At 40.6% G+C, this 21,331-nt stretch overlaps 3 protein-coding genes across 7 annotated transcripts; 1 reads left to right on the forward strand and 2 right to left on the reverse strand.

Moving 5' to 3' along the window:
* Nucleotides 1–881: 881 nt before the first annotated feature.
* LOC118118176 (serine/arginine-rich splicing factor 11) lies at nucleotides 882–8,124 on the reverse strand. Of its 4 annotated transcripts, none has more exons than XM_035171131.2 (12): nucleotides 7,809–8,124; nucleotides 6,735–6,868; nucleotides 4,212–4,327; nucleotides 3,749–3,826; nucleotides 3,612–3,649; nucleotides 3,368–3,501; nucleotides 3,128–3,206; nucleotides 2,917–3,036; nucleotides 2,744–2,833; nucleotides 2,544–2,627; nucleotides 1,648–1,813; nucleotides 882–1,540 (listed from the first exon to the last, which is right to left on the reverse strand). In XM_035171131.2, the coding sequence occupies exons 1-12, from the start codon at nucleotides 7,928–7,930 to the stop codon at nucleotides 1,349–1,351; spliced, it is 1,353 nt and encodes a 450-aa protein (XP_035027022.1). In that variant the 5' UTR covers nucleotides 7,931–8,124; the 3' UTR covers nucleotides 882–1,348. The 4 variants fall into 4 exon arrangements, with proteins under 4 accessions (XP_035027022.1, XP_035027025.1, XP_035027023.1 ...); XM_035171134.2 differs by lacking the exon at nucleotides 7,809–8,124 and adding an exon at nucleotides 4,554–4,678; XM_035171132.2 differs by lacking the exon at nucleotides 7,809–8,124 and having other exon boundaries at nucleotides 4,212–4,678.
* Nucleotides 8,125–10,474: 2,350 nt separating this feature from the next.
* Nucleotides 10,475–15,338, forward strand: rpe65a (retinoid isomerohydrolase RPE65 a). Of its 2 annotated transcripts, XM_035170938.1 has the most exons (14): nucleotides 10,475–10,636; nucleotides 10,985–11,067; nucleotides 11,212–11,362; nucleotides 12,035–12,142; nucleotides 12,275–12,416; nucleotides 12,521–12,668; nucleotides 13,427–13,508; nucleotides 13,595–13,727; nucleotides 13,821–13,960; nucleotides 14,031–14,160; nucleotides 14,251–14,365; nucleotides 14,463–14,557; nucleotides 14,640–14,751; nucleotides 14,844–15,338. In XM_035170938.1, the coding sequence occupies exons 1-14, from the start codon at nucleotides 10,626–10,628 to the stop codon at nucleotides 14,987–14,989; spliced, it is 1,596 nt and encodes a 531-aa protein (XP_035026829.1). In that variant the 5' UTR covers nucleotides 10,475–10,625; the 3' UTR covers nucleotides 14,990–15,338. The 2 variants fall into 2 exon arrangements, with proteins under 2 accessions (XP_035026829.1, XP_035026828.1); XM_035170937.1 differs by lacking the exon at nucleotides 10,475–10,636 and having other exon boundaries at nucleotides 10,947–11,067.
* Nucleotides 15,339–17,095: 1,757 nt separating this feature from the next.
* Nucleotides 17,096–21,133, reverse strand: LOC118118099 (RING finger protein 11). Its single transcript, XM_035170939.2, has 3 exons — nucleotides 20,461–21,133; nucleotides 20,006–20,175; nucleotides 17,096–18,783 (listed from the first exon to the last, which is right to left on the reverse strand). The coding sequence occupies exons 1-3, from the start codon at nucleotides 20,581–20,583 to the stop codon at nucleotides 18,612–18,614; spliced, it is 465 nt and encodes a 154-aa protein (XP_035026830.1). The 5' UTR covers nucleotides 20,584–21,133; the 3' UTR covers nucleotides 17,096–18,611.
* Between the last annotated feature and the right edge of the window lie 198 nt (nucleotides 21,134–21,331).

Genomic DNA, 21,331 nt, shown 5'->3' on the forward strand with positions numbered 1-21,331 from the left:
TCTAAAAACCAAACCATGAAGCCAGTCGGATGAAAATATAATGAAATTAAATAAACATGAACTACACAGGCACTCAGAGCGCACACCTCGCCCAAGGCCCAACTTTCCCCTTGAATTCAATCGAGCTGCACCAGATTTCACACTTCAGTCCCCTAAATATGCCGGATTCCTTTCATCAGGATCCATGAATTGTTAAATCTTTCTCCACAATCTCTCGGGATAAAGAAAGTGATAAAACAATTTCTGGATCCACCTTTAAAATTTAATGGATTCCTTTCTGAACCATAACGCGTCCTTCAACCAAGTTGCGCTGTCATCCATCAAGTTTTTACTTAATCCTGCAGAACAAAGAAATGGACGGGGGGGGGGAGAATAACCTCATTGGCGGAGGTAATAAAATACACACGTTTAATTAGTTTTCTAGAGGTGTGGATTCAACTTTATCATTTTTGGGGATGTAGTTCTCTGTTGAACTGTATTATAGTATTAACAAACGTTTTTTGTCAAAACACTGGGTTTTTCAAAGATAACCACTGGTACTTACAGGAAAATCAATGTTAATACATGAAGTATAGACTAGGTCAAGTTTTTATGTTTTTTAAACACTGGTATTTTTATGTTTTTCCCCCAAGTACTTTTATAATTTGATATCTTGATAATGTGATAGGGATTAGGACTAACCCGAACCCGCTTTAGATGTCAAGTATTTATTTAGCTGAGTCGTCCACTAACCAAAAGATCAGTGGTTCGGTTCCCTGGCTCCTCGAGTCTGAGTGGGCAGAACACTGGACCCCCAAATTTCCCTTAACGTCAAAGACTTGAAAGGCACTATTTAAACATAAAAACAGACCAAACAGTAAATATAAATGACACACCGCAGATTGTGGTTAAAGTGGTGAATTCAAAGTCTCTGTTCACCAAATAGGCTTTATTATAAAAACAAATCCCTGATAAAACATCAACACTTTCAAATGACACGAAGCAAATGTTTCCAAACATAATGGGGGGGGGGGAAGGAACAAGGCCTGAGCGTCACAGCACATCACTGAACAAAACATGTAAAGATACAACATATGAAGAAGAGTCTCAACACAAGCTCAAGAAAGCAAAGCAAGCCTACTTCCAGTTTCAACTAACTGCCCCCGGCGAGGTTAAACACACGCGGGTACTTTAAAGCAACGTGACAACGCAGGAGAAAGACCAACAGTCCGGGATCGAATATATCTCGGAACACACTTTTTCATCATTTCATTTTAGATAAACTTCAGTGAGGAGAAAACAAGTAACACTAAACAACCAAAACAGAGGGATAATGTGGGACGAAGCAGGACGAAGCAGGACGGGCCTATCAGTCGCTGACGTCCATGTCTGCTTCACGATGGTCGTCAGCACCGTTTACTTTGGCCCGTTTAACGGACCGCGCTGAGCCGTTACCTTCCACCGACCGAGGCGACTGAGCGGAGTCGTCCGAGTCCTTCCTCTCCTCCCTCTCTTTCCCGCTGTCATAGCCTTGCTCTTCTTCGTCGTAATCCCTTGTGATCTGAGACAGGGAACCGATGGATGTGACATTTTTAACATCTCCACCCTGGTTTACTTTCAAACCAACATAGATGACGATGCGTTAGAATGAAAGATACTATAACCAACCTTAACATCTCCTGTGTCACCATCTGATTTCCTCTCGTACTCTCTTTCTTTGTCTTTACTTCTCTTTTTCTTGCTGCTGGAGTGATCGTGCTCCTCGCGACTACGATCTTTATCACTCCTGCGATCTTTTTCCTTTTCCTTGTCCCTTTTCTTCTCCTTCTTGTGCCTGTAGAAGGAAGAGAGGAAATACATAACCTGTCATTAAATACCCAGGATGTACTCATGCAAAGGAACTATATATACATTTTGGGGCAGAATAAAGAGCGGAGCCAGGAATTTTTCTTTAACATTGCAAAATAGGGCGTTTTCTCTTTTCTTTTGACATTTTCACCCATTTCTCAGGGAATGATTCATGGATCTAGATGAAAGTAAGGTTTAGGGGACTGATATCTGAGTGTGATCAGTTTGGTGCAGCTGGATTGGATTTAAGGAGACTTTTGGAACTAAGCAGAGGTATTGAAGTTAATCATTGCACTTTTTTGCTGATCGTCTCTGTTTCACTGTGGTTGTTTTACAGACATTGCTCTCTTGACAGCTCATGTCCACAAAGTGGATTTAATAGGAGTTTAGTTTTTGAATTAGTGTCAGAAAATAAAAAATAAAAACTACACTTAATATGATGACAGAACCAAACCAGACCAATCAGTCTGTACGACGTCATCTTTATTCCTCTTGGTTTATTTGTAAAATGTCAGTGTGAACAAAATGTGCCACTATTTTCTCCTTGGTCAAAGTCAAATGAACAGAACTACAGATGTAAAATAAACCAAATCAAACAGACAATCACACACTGTAACTGTTGTAACTGAAAATGACTAAAGCAGCAATTACTTTAAAATAAACACAATGTATAACATCAGTGTATCATCTACAGAAAATCCACACCACACACTGACCTCCTAGGAGATGGAGACTTGGAGCTCTTCCTCTTTGGAGACTTTTTAACAGGCCGACTGTTGCTGCGACTTCTCCTGCGTCTCCTGAGTAGCACAACAAGATGTTAAAACTGTGGTCAACACTGAATTCTGACCTGGAAGCAGAGGAACTGTTTAACTAGATTGTGCTGGAGGACATGAAGAACCAGGTCTGCACTCACCGGCTCGCACTGCGTGACCTCCTGGCTGTACTGTAGCTCTTCGGTGGTGTTTTGTTACTTCTTCGCCCAGTTTCCTCTTTCTTTCTATCTCTGAAAATAAATGACATGTTTTAATATTTCTGACAGGCTGTTGATCTGTTTAGGAAAAGAGGCCCTTTACACATTTTATCCACCTGGATTTGCTCTGTGATCGCCTGCTTCTGTCTCTGGAGCGGGTGTGTCTCTTGCGTGGGCTCTTTGAGCGCCTCCTGCTTCTCGAGTTTGATCGACGCTTTGATCTGCTTTTGCTTCGCCTGCAAACAGACGTTCAAACCATTTAACATTCTCGTGTGCTGGAAAAGTTTCCCCCTTTCAACTGTTCACAGCATTAATGGTAGATTTCACCTGTGCCTTGAGCGGGATCTGGACCACTTCCTCCTGGACCTCGACCGGGACCGAGAGTGCTTCTTCTTGCTCTCCTTATCTGCAGGACAAAAAACAGTCGTCGTTTGCCAAGATTTTCAAGGAGAAAAAGACAGTAACCTTAATTATGAGTGCAACACCGTAGCGTAGACAAAACAGACACTTTCAGAATGCTAAGCCAACTCCCCAGCAGGAAAGTCCTCCCAGCTTCAGTCCACTTACTTCCAGGTTCAATAGCAGCAGAGATGAGTGACTGTGCTTCCCTCACTCTCTTCATGGCCTCTTCGATTTCTTTATTAGACGTCTCAGCCTTCAGGGCTTGATTCAGGTTTAAGCCGGCAGCCAGAGGGTTCAGTCTAAACACAGGAATATTCATTACTAAAAACATCAATGTCTTTAATTCATCATTTCAAACTGCTTCAGTGCAGTTAACAGACAACAAGGAAGTTTCTTTATACAAACGTACTTTGGATCTGTCATGAAGCGTAACAGCTGATCAGCAGCCTGTGAAGAGACGGGGCCAACATGAGCGGGTGTATTATCAAATGTACTGCATATTAATTTATGTAGATCTTTGGGGGAAAATACTAATCCCTGTCTCACCTGAGGATTCATATTAGATCCTGCGAAGCCAAACGCAGCCATTGCATCCATGGTCGGACCAAAAGGGTTTCCTCCCATCTGGAAGAAAAATGAAACAAGTATGTAGAAGGGATTTTGTTTTGTAAGCTTTTTTTTCAGATCTGGAAATCTGTGTGTCCATGTCACACAGGTGTATAAATAGTGATACTGACAGATGTGGCCATGGACAACTATTTTTTCATCTTAATCAACCTCCCATGATACATCTCACAAACCCCTCCTGTGACCCATAGGAGGGGTGCAGAGTCCCAGGTTGGGAATCACAAAGACGAGCAGTAAATCAGGAATTACAGAATAAATGGCGTTTAAATTGCTGATTGTTAATTTTCGGTGGTCAACTAAAAGATTAATCAAATCATCTATACATTTAATTTTCCAATGGTCAGAATTTGTACTCGTGGGTACAATGAGTATTAAGTCTTACAGATTGATTGCCCATGGGGTTGGGCGTTGGAAGAAGTCCTCCTCCCGGCAGAATTCCTGCGACGGCATTTGCTGGCGCCAACAGCGACAAAGCTTTGGCCTCATCCGGTATAGATCCTATCAGGAAAATAAAATCAGGCATTAGGGAAGAACACAATAAACTGAAGACACATTTGAAGACAAAGAAAAACAAGTGTTCGCACTGCATTTCTTCAAATTAGGATCAACATGGTTACCTTACAGATCAGTTCCCTTAATTCAACAAAATCATCATCATTGCAGTGACAAATTATTGCTGGAATAAATCACACTACTCCAATGAACACTGCCAAGAATATATCACCTGAACGTGTTTTTTAAGTCATGAACCAAACGTTAGCAAGCACTGCTGCTTCTCCAGTTGGGTGTGCCCTCAATTTTCATTTAGACGTTTACTGAAACAAGCGACTCACGTTGGCGGCTTCGCTACTAAAAGCACAGAGAAAAATCGAGATACACACAACAAAGAGAAATTTAGGGATTTGGGGGGAAAAAAAGACACTATACAGGCTATCAGTGTCTACTTACCAAAACACATTTCAGAGGATAAAGTGTTATTTACTAAATGGCAAACAGAATTCAGGGTAAGTAGTGTCCTCTGTTACATCATCAGTCTGATATTCTTACCTGCTGTCACTGCATCAATTAACCAAACCTGGACCGACGATGACTCGTTTGATTTATCTGCTCTAACAGTCCATGATTTCTTTTTTCTTTTGTAATAAGATTCTGATTTAGTTTAAAAATGACCCAGTATGAACAAATAAAAACACCTCACAATCATCTCACAGCAAAAAACAGCTCTTTCACATAGATACAGACACACAATAATGACAACATACAAACAAAGAAGCACACTGGAGAGAGAAATTGCTGCAGGAGACAAAACTGTTGGATGGTATTTTCAGCGGGGCCTGGTATACAGGACTGGCTGAGCCAGGAAAAAGAACTGTAAAACACAACAACAAAAGAAGAAGACCACTGTTAAAGAGAATATGGAACCAACATTGTGTCTTGTCGGGTGGGTGGGTGTCTTGAACAACTTATGACGAGATGGGTGTTAAACCGTTACATTACTGTTTCCCTTTTTAAATCCCAACCTTCGCTCATACCGCTGACTTTTCAAACTGAGTCTGTGGCCATAGCCTTTTACTGCCAGACCCATATAACTGATTGTTGTCATGTCTTTTATTTCAGAAGTAAATTTAAACATTTAAATAAAAAAGAATGAGGCTGGGTATATCGTCTTTTTAGGTTACTGCAGATTAAAATACTTGCAAGGACCCAAACTTTGTCTTAAATAATCAGTCTGTCGATATCCTGTCAGTGGCTTGAAGCTAAATCCAATTCAATGCCACTGAAATCTTCAAAAGCAAACATATAATTAAATTTTTTTATAATAAGCTCGGTGATTTATGAAAAAAATAAAAACCATAGTACTTTTCTGCAGGCGTTATTCCAACAGGAGTTAACAGGACTATTTTCAGTGGCAGACTCATAGAAATTTGGTGCATGAGCCCAAGGATTTACAGCAGCTGAATGGTGCCTGTGTCATAAACCCAAAATAAACTGTAGTGCCAGCATTTAATATCACCCAGTGCAACAATGTGGTTCACTGATATGAGTTTTTGGACCATTGTGTTTTTGTCTTTTCATAGAATTTGTTGACATCAAAACGTGAAGAATATTTCTAGCCTCATCTGTTCAGGAACAAAGCTTCAGCCATAAAATGTAATCATGGCTCAGCAACATTGAAAAGTAGTGCACGATAAGCACAGTTTCAGGCTAAGTCCATGATTGACCTTTATTCTCTAAACTAAACCACCTAGAAAAGATAAATTGGAGAGAAGAAGAGAGAAAAAAGGGAGGGAGGGCAGAGAAAGAATAGAGGACACAGAAGGAGAGGGGTGGGGGCTTGAATGCTCGTTGGCCTTTGCAAATGTCTACAATCCCCTGTTGGCAGGCAGAGGACCACTTTCATCAACGAGGGGGCTGCTTTTGCCTTCTTCACTACAAAAATCACTCACACACACACATACATACACACACACACAGATAACAGAGAGAAGTTTATCAGGATAGTCCAATATGGCGGGGATAAAAAACATGTGGTTAAGAATTTAAATAACTTTACTTCTGTACTTAGGTGTCTGCAGCGCCCACAGTTTGAGAATATTCAACTGCTATATTTCTGTAAGGCAAACTTTGGTATTCTGTTCTCTATGTGCAAAACAAACCATTGTTTTACAGAATGTGCCACCGCAGGATACCAGAAATCTGCCAGTATCTGCTCGTAACGCTTCTTAAAAACAATGGGAGGGAGGAGCATTACCAGTATCATTCACATTATCTCCAAAGAGTCAAGGTGACTTGTACACTTCAAAAATGGCGCAGATGCGATTGTTTTTACTTTATTACATCGGCACATGTCATGCCATTCAATCAACAAGGACCACTCATACGCAGGAATAATAACAAGACAAACCTTCAGCGAACGGGACCACAATCAACGCCCTGTCCACAAACACGGTGTTGGTCAGATGTTGAGACACGCCGACAGACTCCGGCTCGTGGAACTTGACAAAGCAGACCCGTGACGTCACCGGCATCTGAGAATCACTGTTGAGGAAGTCAAAAGTCTGTTATGAAACGGGTCCAACAAGCTATGTACCACTGACATTACAGTTTGAGCAGCATGCAGGGTTTCCCCTGGAATTCCTTCCCTTAGAGGCAACGATCAAAAAACCGTCACTCATATTCTGGCTTCCTGTTACAAAATGTTAGGATTCGTGGTTTATTCGTATTTAGGTTCTTTGCATTTCTGATATAGGTTCATCAAAAACAAGCAGTCAAGAGACCTCACTTCAGATTGTCTGGCACACACCTTTTCTCAATTTATCCAAAACATAATTAGACGATTAAAAAAAAAAAACAGTCAATTGACTGGTGGTCTTTGTATGATAATCATTATGATGTAATCCTCAGATCCTGAGTTTGATCCTTTGTATATTTATTTTAGCCAAACCACCACACTAGTATTTAAACCTAAACTAACACATGGAAACATGGAATCATTAATAACATGAGCATCTAACTATTCAACAGACAATTGATTGAAAGCTAGATTTACTTAACAATTTACTGAAACGAATTTATATAGATAGATAGATGTACACAGAGCAAAGTAGCAATAAAACAGATACGAAGAATTTAAATAACTCAAAATTGAAATGTAGTAAAAACCGTAGATACTCCGTAAATAAATGAAAAAATATAAAGTACTAGAATACAGAGTAAATAAGTGAATATAATAGAACAACGAATAACCCTTTAAACAAGAGACTGAATACAAGAGATTTATGTTCGTGTGTAGACAACGATCGAGTCGAAGTATCGTGGATCTGGATGTAGCTAACAACGGGCTCGTTACTGTTAGCATCTGGCTAGCATCTGGCTAGCATGGGCCCCGAGTCCCGCTTCAAATGCTGAGCTAGCCACCGAGCTAACACGTGAGCTGATCTCTGATATCTGTGCATGAAGCAACACGAGGTCTACTCACTCTGGAGGGAACAACTTGAGCTCCTCGATGGTCCCCAGGAAACCGAACAGCGTCCGCATCTGCTCCGATGTTGTGCTCGGCGACACGTTCGTCACCTGCACCACCTTCGTGGTGTAATTCATCGTAACGACGGAACGGCTAAAAACAGCGACACTAGAGTAAAAGACTAAACCTCAGACGAAGCAACGAGAGTCCAGCGGCGGGTGAATCTGCGCGTTTGTGTGTAGTTTGCTCGCGAGGTGCGAAAAACCTCAACTACAACAACAGGCTGTTGCTCCTCGCCGCCATATTGAGTTCGTCCCGAGCAGAGGGCGCATGCGCGGTGAGGACGCGCTTCTGTAAACAGCGAAGTCCAAAAAATGTATAAAAAATGTATTTGTCGTTTCTGTGGATCGATTTAAGAAAAGACTGTATATATATTTATATGATCTTAATTTTAATTAATTTTATCCTTTTTTCAACACCATTGTCTTTATTTTTTACTTTTTTTTTAATACTTTTTTTTAACTGGTTTTACATGTATTTGTTTTATTGCTAACAGGTTCTTATTAATCCTTCTTATTTCACGTCTTTGCTTTTATTGTAAAGCATTTTGAGCTGAATTTTATGAAAGAAAGGTTCTGTATAAATCAAATGTATTAATATATTATTATTATTATAATAATTAACAACCAGCAGAGGTCGCCCTTCCTTCTTCCACACAAACAAAGAGGCCAATGACGACTGGTAGAAAGCATTTGATACTAAAACTGTGGAATATCACATCAAATACAGCCAACTCATGTTTATTATATTTCATTCAATATAAAAAGCATGCAAAATTATGCTGTTACCATTAGCACTATTATATAGTTTGAACAGAATATAAATAAATTGTTCTCAGTTTAAGTGAGTACTTTTTGTTAGATACAAGTTTGAGGTACTTTCTTCTATTTACTTCTATTCCTCTATGTTTCTAAGGAAAATGTTGCACTTTTAACTCCACCACTTGGATAACAGCTGTAGTTACTGGGGGAAATTAAGATTTCGCACACAAACCATATGAAGTGTTTATTTAATGTGACGCTGTGATAAATTACATGATATCCAACAGTCGGCTACACAGTTGAAACATTAGGTTGGTTGTTTGAAAGATATTTGGTGAATATATAGTGATAATTATTGAAGTCCTTTTACTGTAAAAAGGCCAAATGTTTAATTGTCCCAGGCTCATAAATGTGAGTATTTTAGGCTTTGAAAAAAACTATTTTCATTTGTATTACTTTTGAGGTTTGGGCTTTTGGTTGTTTTTTATGAACCAAACAATGAATCATATATTTGGAGAAGAAGAAAACTAATCAGCAGATTAATACAGAGTTGCACAGGGAGAAGTCGGAGACAAAATGCACTTTGTGTTTTATTGTCTATTACATCACAGTTTTATTGGCTTTTTCATTAAATATCTGCCAAATTCCCTGTTTTGTGGCTCCTGACTGTTTTAAATTCCCTGTGGGAGCAAAGATAACTCAGCTGAGGTGCGACTGATTTTTTCTCAGCCTCTCTCTGCATTCTTTTACCACTGATCCTTCAGTTTAATTTAAGAGAAGAGAGAAAAAGCTTTCAGCTGCATGTTGCTGTTTAAAGTCAGTCCACATGTGTTGGCTTGGGGGAGCCACGCCACAACCCTGCCACTGACGAAACTCTCTCTACTAATGGTGTTTTTTTCCAGGAGGAACAATACAGCGTTTGTCTCCAGGCGACGTCGAACATAATCCCTACACCTGGATTAGGCCTGTAGCTGCACCGAGACAAGCAAATTAAGTCATTTTGTGTTCTAACCAAAGAACTGGGCACATTTTTCACGCAGTTTAACAGTCATTTCACAACAACACATAATTATAGCAGCAAAGGCTCACTGCTATTAGTGTTTCACAATATTTTTTCAGATTCTATGACTCAGAAAATCCTCATTTAATCTAAAACGAGGAGGTATTTTTGTCCTGAAATAGAAAGAGGGTGGTTTTTGGACAATGTGGTTTTAATCCCAGTGGTTCTGTTGATGAATTCGTAACTTTAAAAATCTAAAAAGGAGCAAATTAACACACAAGCAGCCTGTGTACTGTTAAATATAACTTTGAATCTAACATGTACATTGAACATTAATTCACATCCAGCTCTGTAGTTTTTAGTATTTGCTTCATGCTGATTTGTTGCCCTAAATCTACATTCTGATATATACTGAACTTAGTGTGACTCAGCTTAACTTAAAGCACAACTTTTGAACAATTGTCTCAATTTAAAAGAAAAACACACATGCAGCCTTTATATTGTTAAATATAACTTCTAACACATACATACAGAACATTAATTCATGTCTAGTTCTGTAGTTTATTGTATTTGCTTCATGCTGATTGGTTGCCCTACATAAACATTCTGATATATGCTGAATTTAGTATGACTCAGCTTAACTATAACTTAAAGCACAACCTCTGAACAAATGACCAAATTTAAAAGAAAAATCACATGCACCATTGCAACACCTTCTCCCGAACATGGTTCTCTGGGATAAATGTTGTGGCTTTAAATCCGGTTTCAGAGGGGTGACCCATTGAGTCACCCAGTAGAGGATATTGGCACAATGGGATTCTTGTTCACGGTGCAACATGATTGGCCGGGAGTAAAGGTTTACGCCGCAGATTGCAGCGACCGTGAGGGCGACCAGACAAATAAATACCCCGAATCCACAGGGGGGGGGGATCAGAGACTTTCCAGTTCAGAAGTGAGCAGAGGTTTTTCTCAAGAGCTTTGTTTTGTGTGCTGCCACAACCAGAAGGCAACATGGTCAGCAGGTAAGTTAGTCATGGTTTACTGTCATTATAGTGTAATTTTTTTATTTTCATATTGATCATCAAAAGATAACAAGTTGGCTTAACATATTTGAAAACGGTGAATATTCAGACGAAAGGACTATGATGTTATGTTTAGAAGTTTCTGCCACTTGACCCTGTGACCCTGAGTGGTTGTGATGGAGCACATGAAGGATTTGAAAGTTCACGCTGAACTCTGCGAACTGTGTGACCCGATCCAGATTATAATGCTTTGAGTCAACAGACACATAACTTGCTGGTATTTTCATCGAGTTTAATTCACTTTAATTCACTTCATTGTTTGTTCATGTCTTTGCTTTCTGACGACAGATTCGAGCACCCAGCTGGTGGATACAAGAAGATCTTTGAGACGTGTGAGGAGCTGGCTGAGCCTCTTCCAGCAACTGTCACAGGTTTGTTTGCTTCTCTTAGACACAACAAAAAAATCTTTGACATTTTTATATACATTTCATTGTTCAGGGAATTGATTTGTAGTGTGAGTATTTCTGTTATTACAAAAGATATCTCTGATTATACCCACTGTTGGTATTTCACAGGCAGGATTCCTTCCTTTCTGAAGGGAAGTCTTCTCCGTTTGGGACCTGGACTCTTCGAGGTTGGAGATGAACCGTTCTATCACCTCTTTGATGGCCAGGCCCTCATGCACAAATTCGACTTCAAGAACGGACAAGTTACCTACTTCCGAAAGTAAGACTTACTCTGTCATGATTTACCAGAGTGCTAATACGTTTTCCAATTATGTTTTTTTAATTATTATTTGGGAGATTTTTTTGCGTTTTAAAGCAACTGTTGGTTTCGATGAGGCATCAAAATCAATCTGCAGAGACTTGAAACATAATCGAAATATGTAATCCTGCCATTCGTATATGTTCGGTATGTTACTGATGTGTTTCTGTGAAGACTTTTCAACCAAAGTTGCAATGAACAGTTGTATTACCACCATCACAACGTAAAAGAGAGAGAGAATATGAAAGACCACCAATCTGCAGATTGAATATACCACATGAGGGAGGTGGGATTTCAGATATAAAGACATGAAACACATGAGAAACAAATGGTTCAATTTCGTATCAGCAGTGAAACCTTTAAAGATTCATTCGTACAAACTTTCATCTTACACCCTAATATGCCCCTTAGCACTTATTCTCTGTGTGCTTCTCTATCTGATCTCTTACACTTTATCATGTCGAACAGATTTAGCTTCTTACTTCAAGCTCTCCAGCTGTACTGAAGCTTTCGATTTGCCGCGCAGTTTTAAGTCTCTTTTGATGAAAGCATCTGCCGTTTGACTTAATGTAAATGTAATGTTGTGTTTTTGAAGTGAAAATATAAAAAATTTCAATCCCTCCTCTGTGTCAGGTTTGTCAAAACAGATGCGTATGTGCGCGCCATCACAGAGAAGCGTGTGGTGATCACTGAGTTTGGTACGTTTGCGTATCCTGATCCCTGCAAGAACATTTTCTCCAGGTGAGTCACTGCAGAACTCAAACTCAATTTTATCTTTGTCCATCATGATGTATTTTCCTCAGGGTTCTTTTCTCCTTGTCACCACTGACAACCATGTGTCTGCTTTCTAAAATATGTAATTTTTTTTCCCAGGTTTTTCTCTTACTTCAAGGGTGTTGAGGTCACAGACAACTGCCTGGTGAACGTCTTCCCTGTTGGTGAGGACTTTTACGCTGTGACGGAAACCAACTTCATCACTAAAGTAGACCCGGACACCTTGCAGACGCTGAAGAAGGTACATCAATACAGAAATATCACCGAATTTGTGACATAAAAAATGATCTGATGGACATTTCTCAATATTAAAGCATAATAAAATGATGTTGTTTTTCTGTGCAGGTTGATATGTGCAACTATATCAACATTAATGGAGTGACGGCCCACCCTCATATTGAAAATGATGGCACGGTGTACAACATTGGAAACTGCATGGGCAAAGGAGCGACACTGGCCTACAACATCGTCAAGATCCCACCAACACAGAAAGGTCGGCATTGGTGTCACAGGGACCAAAGAACTTTATCAGAAGGGACCTCTACTTAAAGCTAGTGGTATCATAATACTGTACACGCAGGGTTAACTGAATCACAGAGACCCCTTTCAAAGATCAAGTAGAATTTATATGTATAAATAAAAGACATTCTCTCAAATTATTTTCTCTCTAAGAAGAATTCAAAATAGATTGAAATGTGTTGTTAAATCCAGCAAACTAACCACCTTCTTCTGGAAATTGCACCTTCTTCAGACAGTATTAAGGAATAGACAAACTGTGTCTTTAGTATCAACGTCATATACAGATTAACGTAAATTCAACATAAAATTTGAATAATCGATAGAACATGTTCCACCAACAGTCTCCTGATGGAAACACATTTAAATTCACTAAATCCAGATTTTTATTTCCACACCAAATTGCACACACTCTGAAATATCAGTCCCCTAAATATGCCGGATTTTCTTTTCATCAAGATCCATGAATCATTTCCTGGGAAATTAGGGGGGGAAATGTAAAAAAAAGTAATTCTTGTTAAAGCAAGTGAAAAAAAATGTCTGGATCTCCAACAAACTTAATGAGTTCTTTCTTGGTCTATGAACCTTCCCTCTACCAAGTTTGGTGAAAATCTGCAGTGTAGTTGTTGTGTAATCCTGCTGAGAATCAAACAAACTAACTAACAAGCAAACAAACAGGAGCCAAAACAACTTAATGCTTGTGTCAAACATCACAACCGTTGCTTTCTTTCTCAGATAAGTCTGATCCCATCGAGAAGACCAAGGTGGTGGTGCAGTTCCCCAGTGCCGAGAGGTTCAAGCCCTCCTACGTGCACAGGTGGGTAGTTTTTGATCCATTTGATGGATCGATTGTCGTCGATGTTGCCACAGAGAGTTTTAATGCCGTCCCTTCGTTGATTTCAGCTTTGGCATGTCAGAAAACTACTTTGTCTTTGTGGAGACGCCAGTGAAGATCAACCTGCTGAAGTTCCTGAGCGCCTGGAGCATCCGAGGCTCCAACTACATGGACTGCTTCGAGTCCAATGAGAGCCAAGGAGTAAGAACGAGGAGCAGATCCACGTCTTTAGTGGTTTGACCCGTTAAATTATCATCAGCCCACCTGAAATTAACAATGATGTACTCTTTGTAGACCTTGTTCCACATTGCCAGGAAAAGCCCGGGCGAGTACATCGACCACAAGTTCAAAGGGGCGGCCATCGGCATGTTTCATCACATCAACACCTACGAGGACCAAGGATTCATAGTTTTTGACCTGTGTGCTTGGAAAGGGTGAGTGGCTCACTTCTCATAAATAAAATGTTGTTACATTTTGTTAGTCACCATCACTTCTTTCTTGCAGATTTGAGTTTGTTTACAACTACCTGTGGCTGGCCAACCTGAGAGCCAACTGGGACGAGGTGAAGAAGGCGGCCATGATGGCGCCCCAGCCAGAAGTCCGCAGATATGTTATTCCCCTGGACGTCCACAAGGTGAGTCGCGTCTCTTACTCATCCACAATTGCTTCTCAGAGAGGTGGAGTCTATGTTTCCTCTCCTCATGTTGTCACGGTGTTGATGTAGGAGGAGCAAGGGAAGAACCTGGTCAGTCTGCCGTACACCACAGCCACAGCCGTGATGCACGCCGACGGGACCATCTGGCTGGAGCCCGAGGTGCTGTTCTCCGGGCCTCGCCAAGGTGCCGACACAACCATCAAACTTTATTCCAACACTTTCATTTTTAATTGATGCAGCAAAGTATCTTCATCATTTAACCATATAAATGTTTTTTATAGCGTTTGAGTTCCCTCAGATCAATTACAGCAAACACGCAGGGAAGAACTACACGTTCACCTACGGCTTGGGTCTCAACCATTTCATACCAGACAGGGTATGTTCCCAAAAGGCCTTCAGTTGTAAAGAGTGTGTCAATCAAACTGCTCCAGTAACTGTTTCCTTTTCCTCGTGTGCAGATCTGCAAGTTGAACGTGAAGTCCAGGGAGACCTGGGTTTGGCAGGAGCCAGACTGCTACCCCTCAGAGCCCCTGTTCGTCCAGACTCCTGATGGGGTGGATGAGGATGACGGTGCGCCACAAGCACCATGAACGCAGTATCTGTATTTCCACGCTGTCTACGACAAAACATGTCTAATGATAATCTCCGTGCTGTGTCGACAGGTGTGCTGTTGACCATCGTGGCGGCTCCCGGCTCCCAGAGGCCAGCGTATCTCCTCATCCTCAACGCCAAGGATCTGTCTGAGGTCGCCAGGGCAGACGTGGAGTGTGACATCCCCGTCACCTTTCACGGGATGTACAAACCCTAATGTACTGCAACTCTCAGGACGTCTTCGGCCCTTCAGAGTCCAGATCACGATGTCCCAACTTGAACATAGTAGACTTCATATCTTTGGGGAGCCCAATAGCTCAGCTGGTTGGGAGGGCATGTACGGAGGCATGTGTCCTCGGCGGCTGCAGGTTCGATGCCGACCTGGCCCTTTGCTGTATCCCTCCCCCGCTCTTTCCCCCTTTCAAACATAATTCTGTCATATTGAATAAAGGCTTAAAAGTCCTGTCCTTCAAATGTCAATATTGGTTTAATAAAAGAAATGGATGTGTCACTAACATTTCATTTTGGAGAAATAAAATAATATCAATAAACGTCACTGTTCTGTATTGATCTGTCCAATGGAGTTTTCTTTAGCTACTTAAGGTAGCAGTGGTACTGTTCTTCATCTTGGGGCTGGCCCTGTGAAAGTGAATATTTATAGGATTTATCTTTTTTTTTAAATAGTCAAATTCTCAAAGTTCCACACTCTGATCTTTCAGTTCCAGTCAGACAAAAAGATGTTTTCTTTTCTTTTTGACAACTTGATCTAAATCTGCAGTGCTTCTTTATACAGTATAACAAGCAAACCTTTCTTCAGATGCACCGACTGACACTTCAGTTAATCCTCCAGGCTACATTCTTCAGATATTTGCAGAGATTAAACATGTCGCCACACAAAATCTCATTACGGCCACATTTGAATAAGCGACCTTTCCATGTCTGTCCTCATTGTGTTGCTCAAAGTTTGTCTTTGAATCTAATCTAAAAAAAGTGAGAGCATGCAGATCTCGCTGTGCCGCAAAGCTGATTAACGCTGAGAGAGAAAAAAAGAGAGAGAGAAAGAATTTGTTGCAATCTCTTTTCTTATTATGTGCATATAAATGAATGCGGCCCTTGTGTACGATGTCATAAACCCACCACCCTTCAGATTCATTCATACATTAACAAAGTGTCCATTTGCTTTAATCTTGCGTCGGCAGCATCACACAAGGATTTACCTTATGATTTTTTTTTTTTTTTAATTACAAACAATTTGACTCACATGTTTCGTCCCCAGCTGATGCAAGACAAGGAAACAAAGCTAATATGGCTTTGGCTCACTTGCTCCATCAGTCCAACGGAGAGCCCTGATTACACGGTCACGTTTCCTGCGCCGCTGCCAGATTTTAGGATTTCATTATTGAAATGCCCAGAGAAACATTTTGCAATCGTGTGCTCTGTAATCTCACATCTTAATAATCATTGGGTTATAAATCTGCCCCCTCACAAGCACAAACAGATTGTTTTCCCCCTGTTGAAATGTCCAACTGCTTTTTTATTATTATTAAACAAAACCAATTTCTCTTTGTGTGTTTATTGTTTTTTTTTTTACATGAGGGCTTTACAGCCTTCGGAAAAGAACAAAATAATAATAAAAAAAGATTACAGGAAATATTCATTTTCAGAATAAACTTAAGCTGAAAAACACAGCAAAGGGAAGGCTCAATGGAAAACTTGATATCTCAGTTCAGACTATCACACCATAAAGACAAGTCGCTCAGACTCTGCAATTCGGATTGGGACAGAGGTTTGCACAGCCAGGCTTCAACCAGTGTAATATAGTTATATACTTACTGTCCTAATACACAATGGATTTTACACACGTGTGGGAGATGTGAAGGTAAAAGATAAAACACAGAAAAGCCACACTACCACATACACAAAAGAACCGTTTGACTTTTGTAACTATTCTGCTACAGTGAATTGAAACAAAGCAACACAAACACAACAGTGTAACAAGAAAAATGTGACAAAGGGATGTGGATTCAAACTCTAACATTCTGAAGTTTGTCTTAATGAAATAGTTTGACATTTTTGGAAATACACTTATTTGCTATTTTTTTCAAACAATAAATATGGAGCTACAAGAAAATGATGAGTTCAGTTTAGCTCAAAATCTTGAAGCCGAGGGAAAGCAGCTTTAACCTTTTGTCCAAAAGTCAATATCAAAATGAAGTATCCTAACAGCACCACAACAACTCAGAAATTAATATGCTATACGTTATTTGTTGAATGTGTAAATAAAAATGTACAAATTGGAATTTGTCCTATTACAAGTTTTTTGTGTGTGTATAGCCACACAACTCCACGCAAAACCCAAAAACGCACAATTTTGTCAACATTACTTTCTGTATTAAGATTAATAAACAGTTGTCATGTTTGTTGGTTGGCATATTTTCATATTTACTTCTCGCTAGTTTTTGCTCTAGCTTCTCTTCCCAGTCTTTATAGTAAACTAAGCTAACTGTCGCTAATACCATACTCGCTGCACAGACAAAAGAGCGGCGTCAATCTGATCCGGCTCTTGGTGAGAAACTCAAGGAGCCGATCTTATGAAATAAGATGTTTTCCCTTAACATCGAGCAAACCTCTGTCCCTTTACTAACACATAAAAACACACAAGAATCCAGACTTAAGCAGAGCAAAGCGGAGGCTCACGCTACTGAATCACAGACTTCATGATATACATCGTCGGGCTTACTTCAACGTGGTGAGTGACTACTGACAGCTTTGACAACATGTTTTATCAGCTATATAACTTTTGCATCTCAGGAAACGGAGGAATGAAGTATTGATAGTGCAAGATTGTAAGGTACATATATTAATATATTGTTTTAGATACTGTCCTATACGTAAAGTGCAAATCTCTGGATCAGATGAAACGTGTGTGTGTGCAAGCATTTTTCTAATTTGGACTCACTGATCCAACCTGCCCATGCACGAATGAGCCCTTTACACTGGCTGCCGGCTACTTTACACCCCCTCTGGTGACACATTCACATTACACATCATCATCTCATTCCTTCAGCTCAAAGCTTTTTTTAAAAGTCTGATTATTTGAAGAAGCCAAAGACAAGTATGTGGACTTGACCGCCATTATGAATGAATGTGTACTTATAGACTTTGGGTGATTTCTGTAAAGTGCGTGCATTCTTTTTTTTTTTGTAATCCTCCTTTTTTTCTTCTGTTGTGTGTTAACACATTTCCCAAGTGTAGGGTCTGTAGGAGATCAATATGTTGAAGTCGTTGCTCACTGTTGCCACGGAAACTTCGACTTTAATCCAACAGATTTCTAGCGACACCTTTAAACGTTCTGGTCAATAATTAAGTTAACCTACTTGTCCATTTACATTATGATTAACCGGGAATGACGGTGAAATGGTGTCAGCTGAGGAGAAACACCACCGAGGCCGGCTCAAGTGGAAATGCAAAGTCATCAACCCCCTCCCCAATCACACAGGTCAAAAAGAAAATCCCATGTGCTCACCATCAATGCAGGCTGCAGCTTCGACACAATAAACACACACACACAAACACAATCATGCAGGGTCGACTTGAAACAGTCTCTCACTGACTTGTGTAACTGATGTTTTTAAGACCAGCTTATTCTGACTTGGGGGACATGGAAGGCCAACACTGGGTGAGTAGAATGGGTAATTTTCAAAGTGCAATACAACAGCCAACCTATTTTTTCCCCCCAAATTCCTCAGGCTCTATAAAGAGGGCAGTTGTAGGGTTTGTGTGCGGGGGTCGGAGGGGCCGTGTTTGATGTAAGCGTGGGGGAGGAGGGGGGTGAAGAATCAGTTGGTCTCATAGGTGGAGAGCAGGGCAGCATCCACAGGCTCCATGCAGGAGGGGCAGGTGAAGGATCTCATCAGCCAGTCGTCTATACAGTCCGTGTGGTAGATGTGCATACAGGGCAGGAACCGGATGGGGTCCCCGTATACAAAGTCCAGCATACAGATCACACACCTGAGAGGAGAGGAAGTGAAGGGGTTAAACACGTCACATCACAAATGTTCAACATTATTGTGAGTTTTTATATAACTTCACAGCTGTCAGTAGTAGCTGTATAAAAATATACATTCCAGCTATGAAAAACTGAAAAGTAGTCCTTTAAATAGATCTGCCTGAATAGAACTGAAACTACTGGTGGCTTCTCCTCTGCCAGTATACCCACATTACAAATATTGTCAATGGTATTAGGGCTGCAAGGGGTTAATAATCTAGAGCAGCTGGACAGGTTTGAAAAAATACAATCTCTCTTTCCTAGAGCCCAAGATACCTTCAAATAACTTTGATTGGCCGAGATTCAAATTACAGTGACATTAGAATAAAAACAAGCAGCCAACAATCATAGGAGTTGTTAAAAACCCCAAAAATATCTTGTTAGTTTTGAGGCCTTAAGAAAACACATTATTCAACACCCTCAGTTCAGACTCTGATGATTAATAAAGTATCAACATTAGTGTTTAAAGAAGTGTTTTTAAGCTTGTGAATGGGCCCTGTGATCTTTTTTACATGATACAAGACATGTCATACTTGAAATATGCGGCCGACTTCATAGCTGAGTATTTCCACCTTGCAACTGCAGTGTTCATGTTACAATGAAGAGTCTCATACATCACAAACCTATTGAACCAATCCTGTCACCTTGTGGGTTTTTCCATATCATTTCAACAACATAAGCATCTATTTCCCCTTCGTTCACTGTGACATTACCAGGGGCTTTGAAGGAGAAGCCATCAGTCGCTAATTATTGATATTTAACGCTTTATTCAACATTAGCGACACAGTATTAGCTGTCCGATAACGTAGAGGAGTTGAAGGCTGGTGTTATATATTACTGCTTTTGTTTCTTACATTGTAGAGAGGAAAGGTGCAGGGTATTCAGCTGCAACATGCAACTTCACCACTAGATGTCACCAAATTCTACACACTGAACCTTTAATCCAATTAATTTTAAGGCAATGTGTAATTCTGAGGCAGAGAGATAAACCTTTGTGGATTTAATTCATGTCAGGAGAGGATTTTTAATTGAATTAGTCTGTTGTTGATTTATCAGCTGATCATTTCAGCACACAACTAATTATTACAGCTTTTCTTGCATATATGCTGCACAACCATTTTACACCAGTCTCAAATGCTTCTCCCCCTGTGGATGACCTCAGATGCGGGAATAGGATACACTCACTCTCTGATCTTTTTCTCAGAGCCGTCTTTTCCTCCATCATAAACGCCCTTCGGGAGGTGCTGGATGAGGCCAATGCGCTGAGCTATGCGAATCTGCTCCTCCTCTGTCAGCTGTGTGGCCAGACGGGCCTGGCTGGGTGTGGGATGGTATATGGGAATGTGAGCCTGCTCCTGGTGACACACAGAGAAACAGCAACACGGTTATCATCCAAATACCAGCTCACTTACACAGAGGTGGAGTGACAGATAGAAGCATCTGCCTGGTCTGAACAGCTGTTCTGTGACTGTGACACAAACCCACTATTTGTTTAGGAAGAGAACCTGCTGTATCTTAACATTTAGAGGCTTATCTTACGCGATATCAGCTCACAGTCTGTCCCATATTGTGTCAGAAACATGCATCAATAAGCTCGTGCTTCAGCATGTGTGTGTGTGTGTGTGTTTACAGCATCTGACCTGGTACGGCGGAGGTGGTTCGAGGTCCGGATCCATCCCGTCCCCGAAGCTCGCTCTGTCTGACTGGGATTCATGAAGCAGAGAGATGTCGTCCGATGTGGGAGACTTGAGACAGTTGCCCATGTCTTCGTACCTCCGCTCCCGTCCTCCTGGCCGACGTCAAAAAACAACAACAAAACTAAACTAAAGCAACCTGATCTTGTTGTTGCTAAAGTTGCTCTCGTTGGCTAATGTTAGATTTGTCTTCCTACTACTCCAGAAACCATGAATGTAATATCAGAAGACACCAGATACATGGCTGTGAAACCGCTGCGTGAACGTTGAACGACAGAGCACAACGTCCGAACTAGTTTCTCTCCATGTTTACACGGGGAAAACAAAACAAAGAACTCCTTTGCTAACGACAGCTAGCAGCCGAGCTAGCTACTTTTTTTTGTCCTACTTCCGTGACGAGAATCAGTCATTACTTTGTCAGAAACGTAACTTCAGCTAAATGTCCACTTTAACGGAAACAGTAGCTCATAGACTGTGTGGTCAGGCAGAGGAGCCGAGGCGACATGTCTTCCTTTTCAACTTCGTGAGTAAGACTCCTCAGTTTGTCTCCTCGCTAGCTGCTCGCTCCTTCTTCACCCAGACGACATGTTATCGGTCCTTTGTATATGACGTCAGTGGGGTGAATATGCGCCGCTGATTGGATTATTTCTGTGACGTAGTTCCCAGACAGGACCGAGTCCCGCCCATTTGAATGACGACAACAACAAACGATTGACTGGTTTATGATCAATAGAGAATCAATTAGTCCATTATTATGAAAAATATCTGAAATTAAATTTTAAAAAAGCTTTATATAATGAGCATTCCACAGCTAGGT

This window comes from Hippoglossus stenolepis, chromosome 11, assembly GCF_022539355.2.
Source record: "Hippoglossus stenolepis isolate QCI-W04-F060 chromosome 11, HSTE1.2, whole genome shotgun sequence".
Lineage (NCBI taxonomy): Eukaryota > Metazoa > Chordata > Actinopteri > Pleuronectiformes > Pleuronectidae > Hippoglossus > Hippoglossus stenolepis.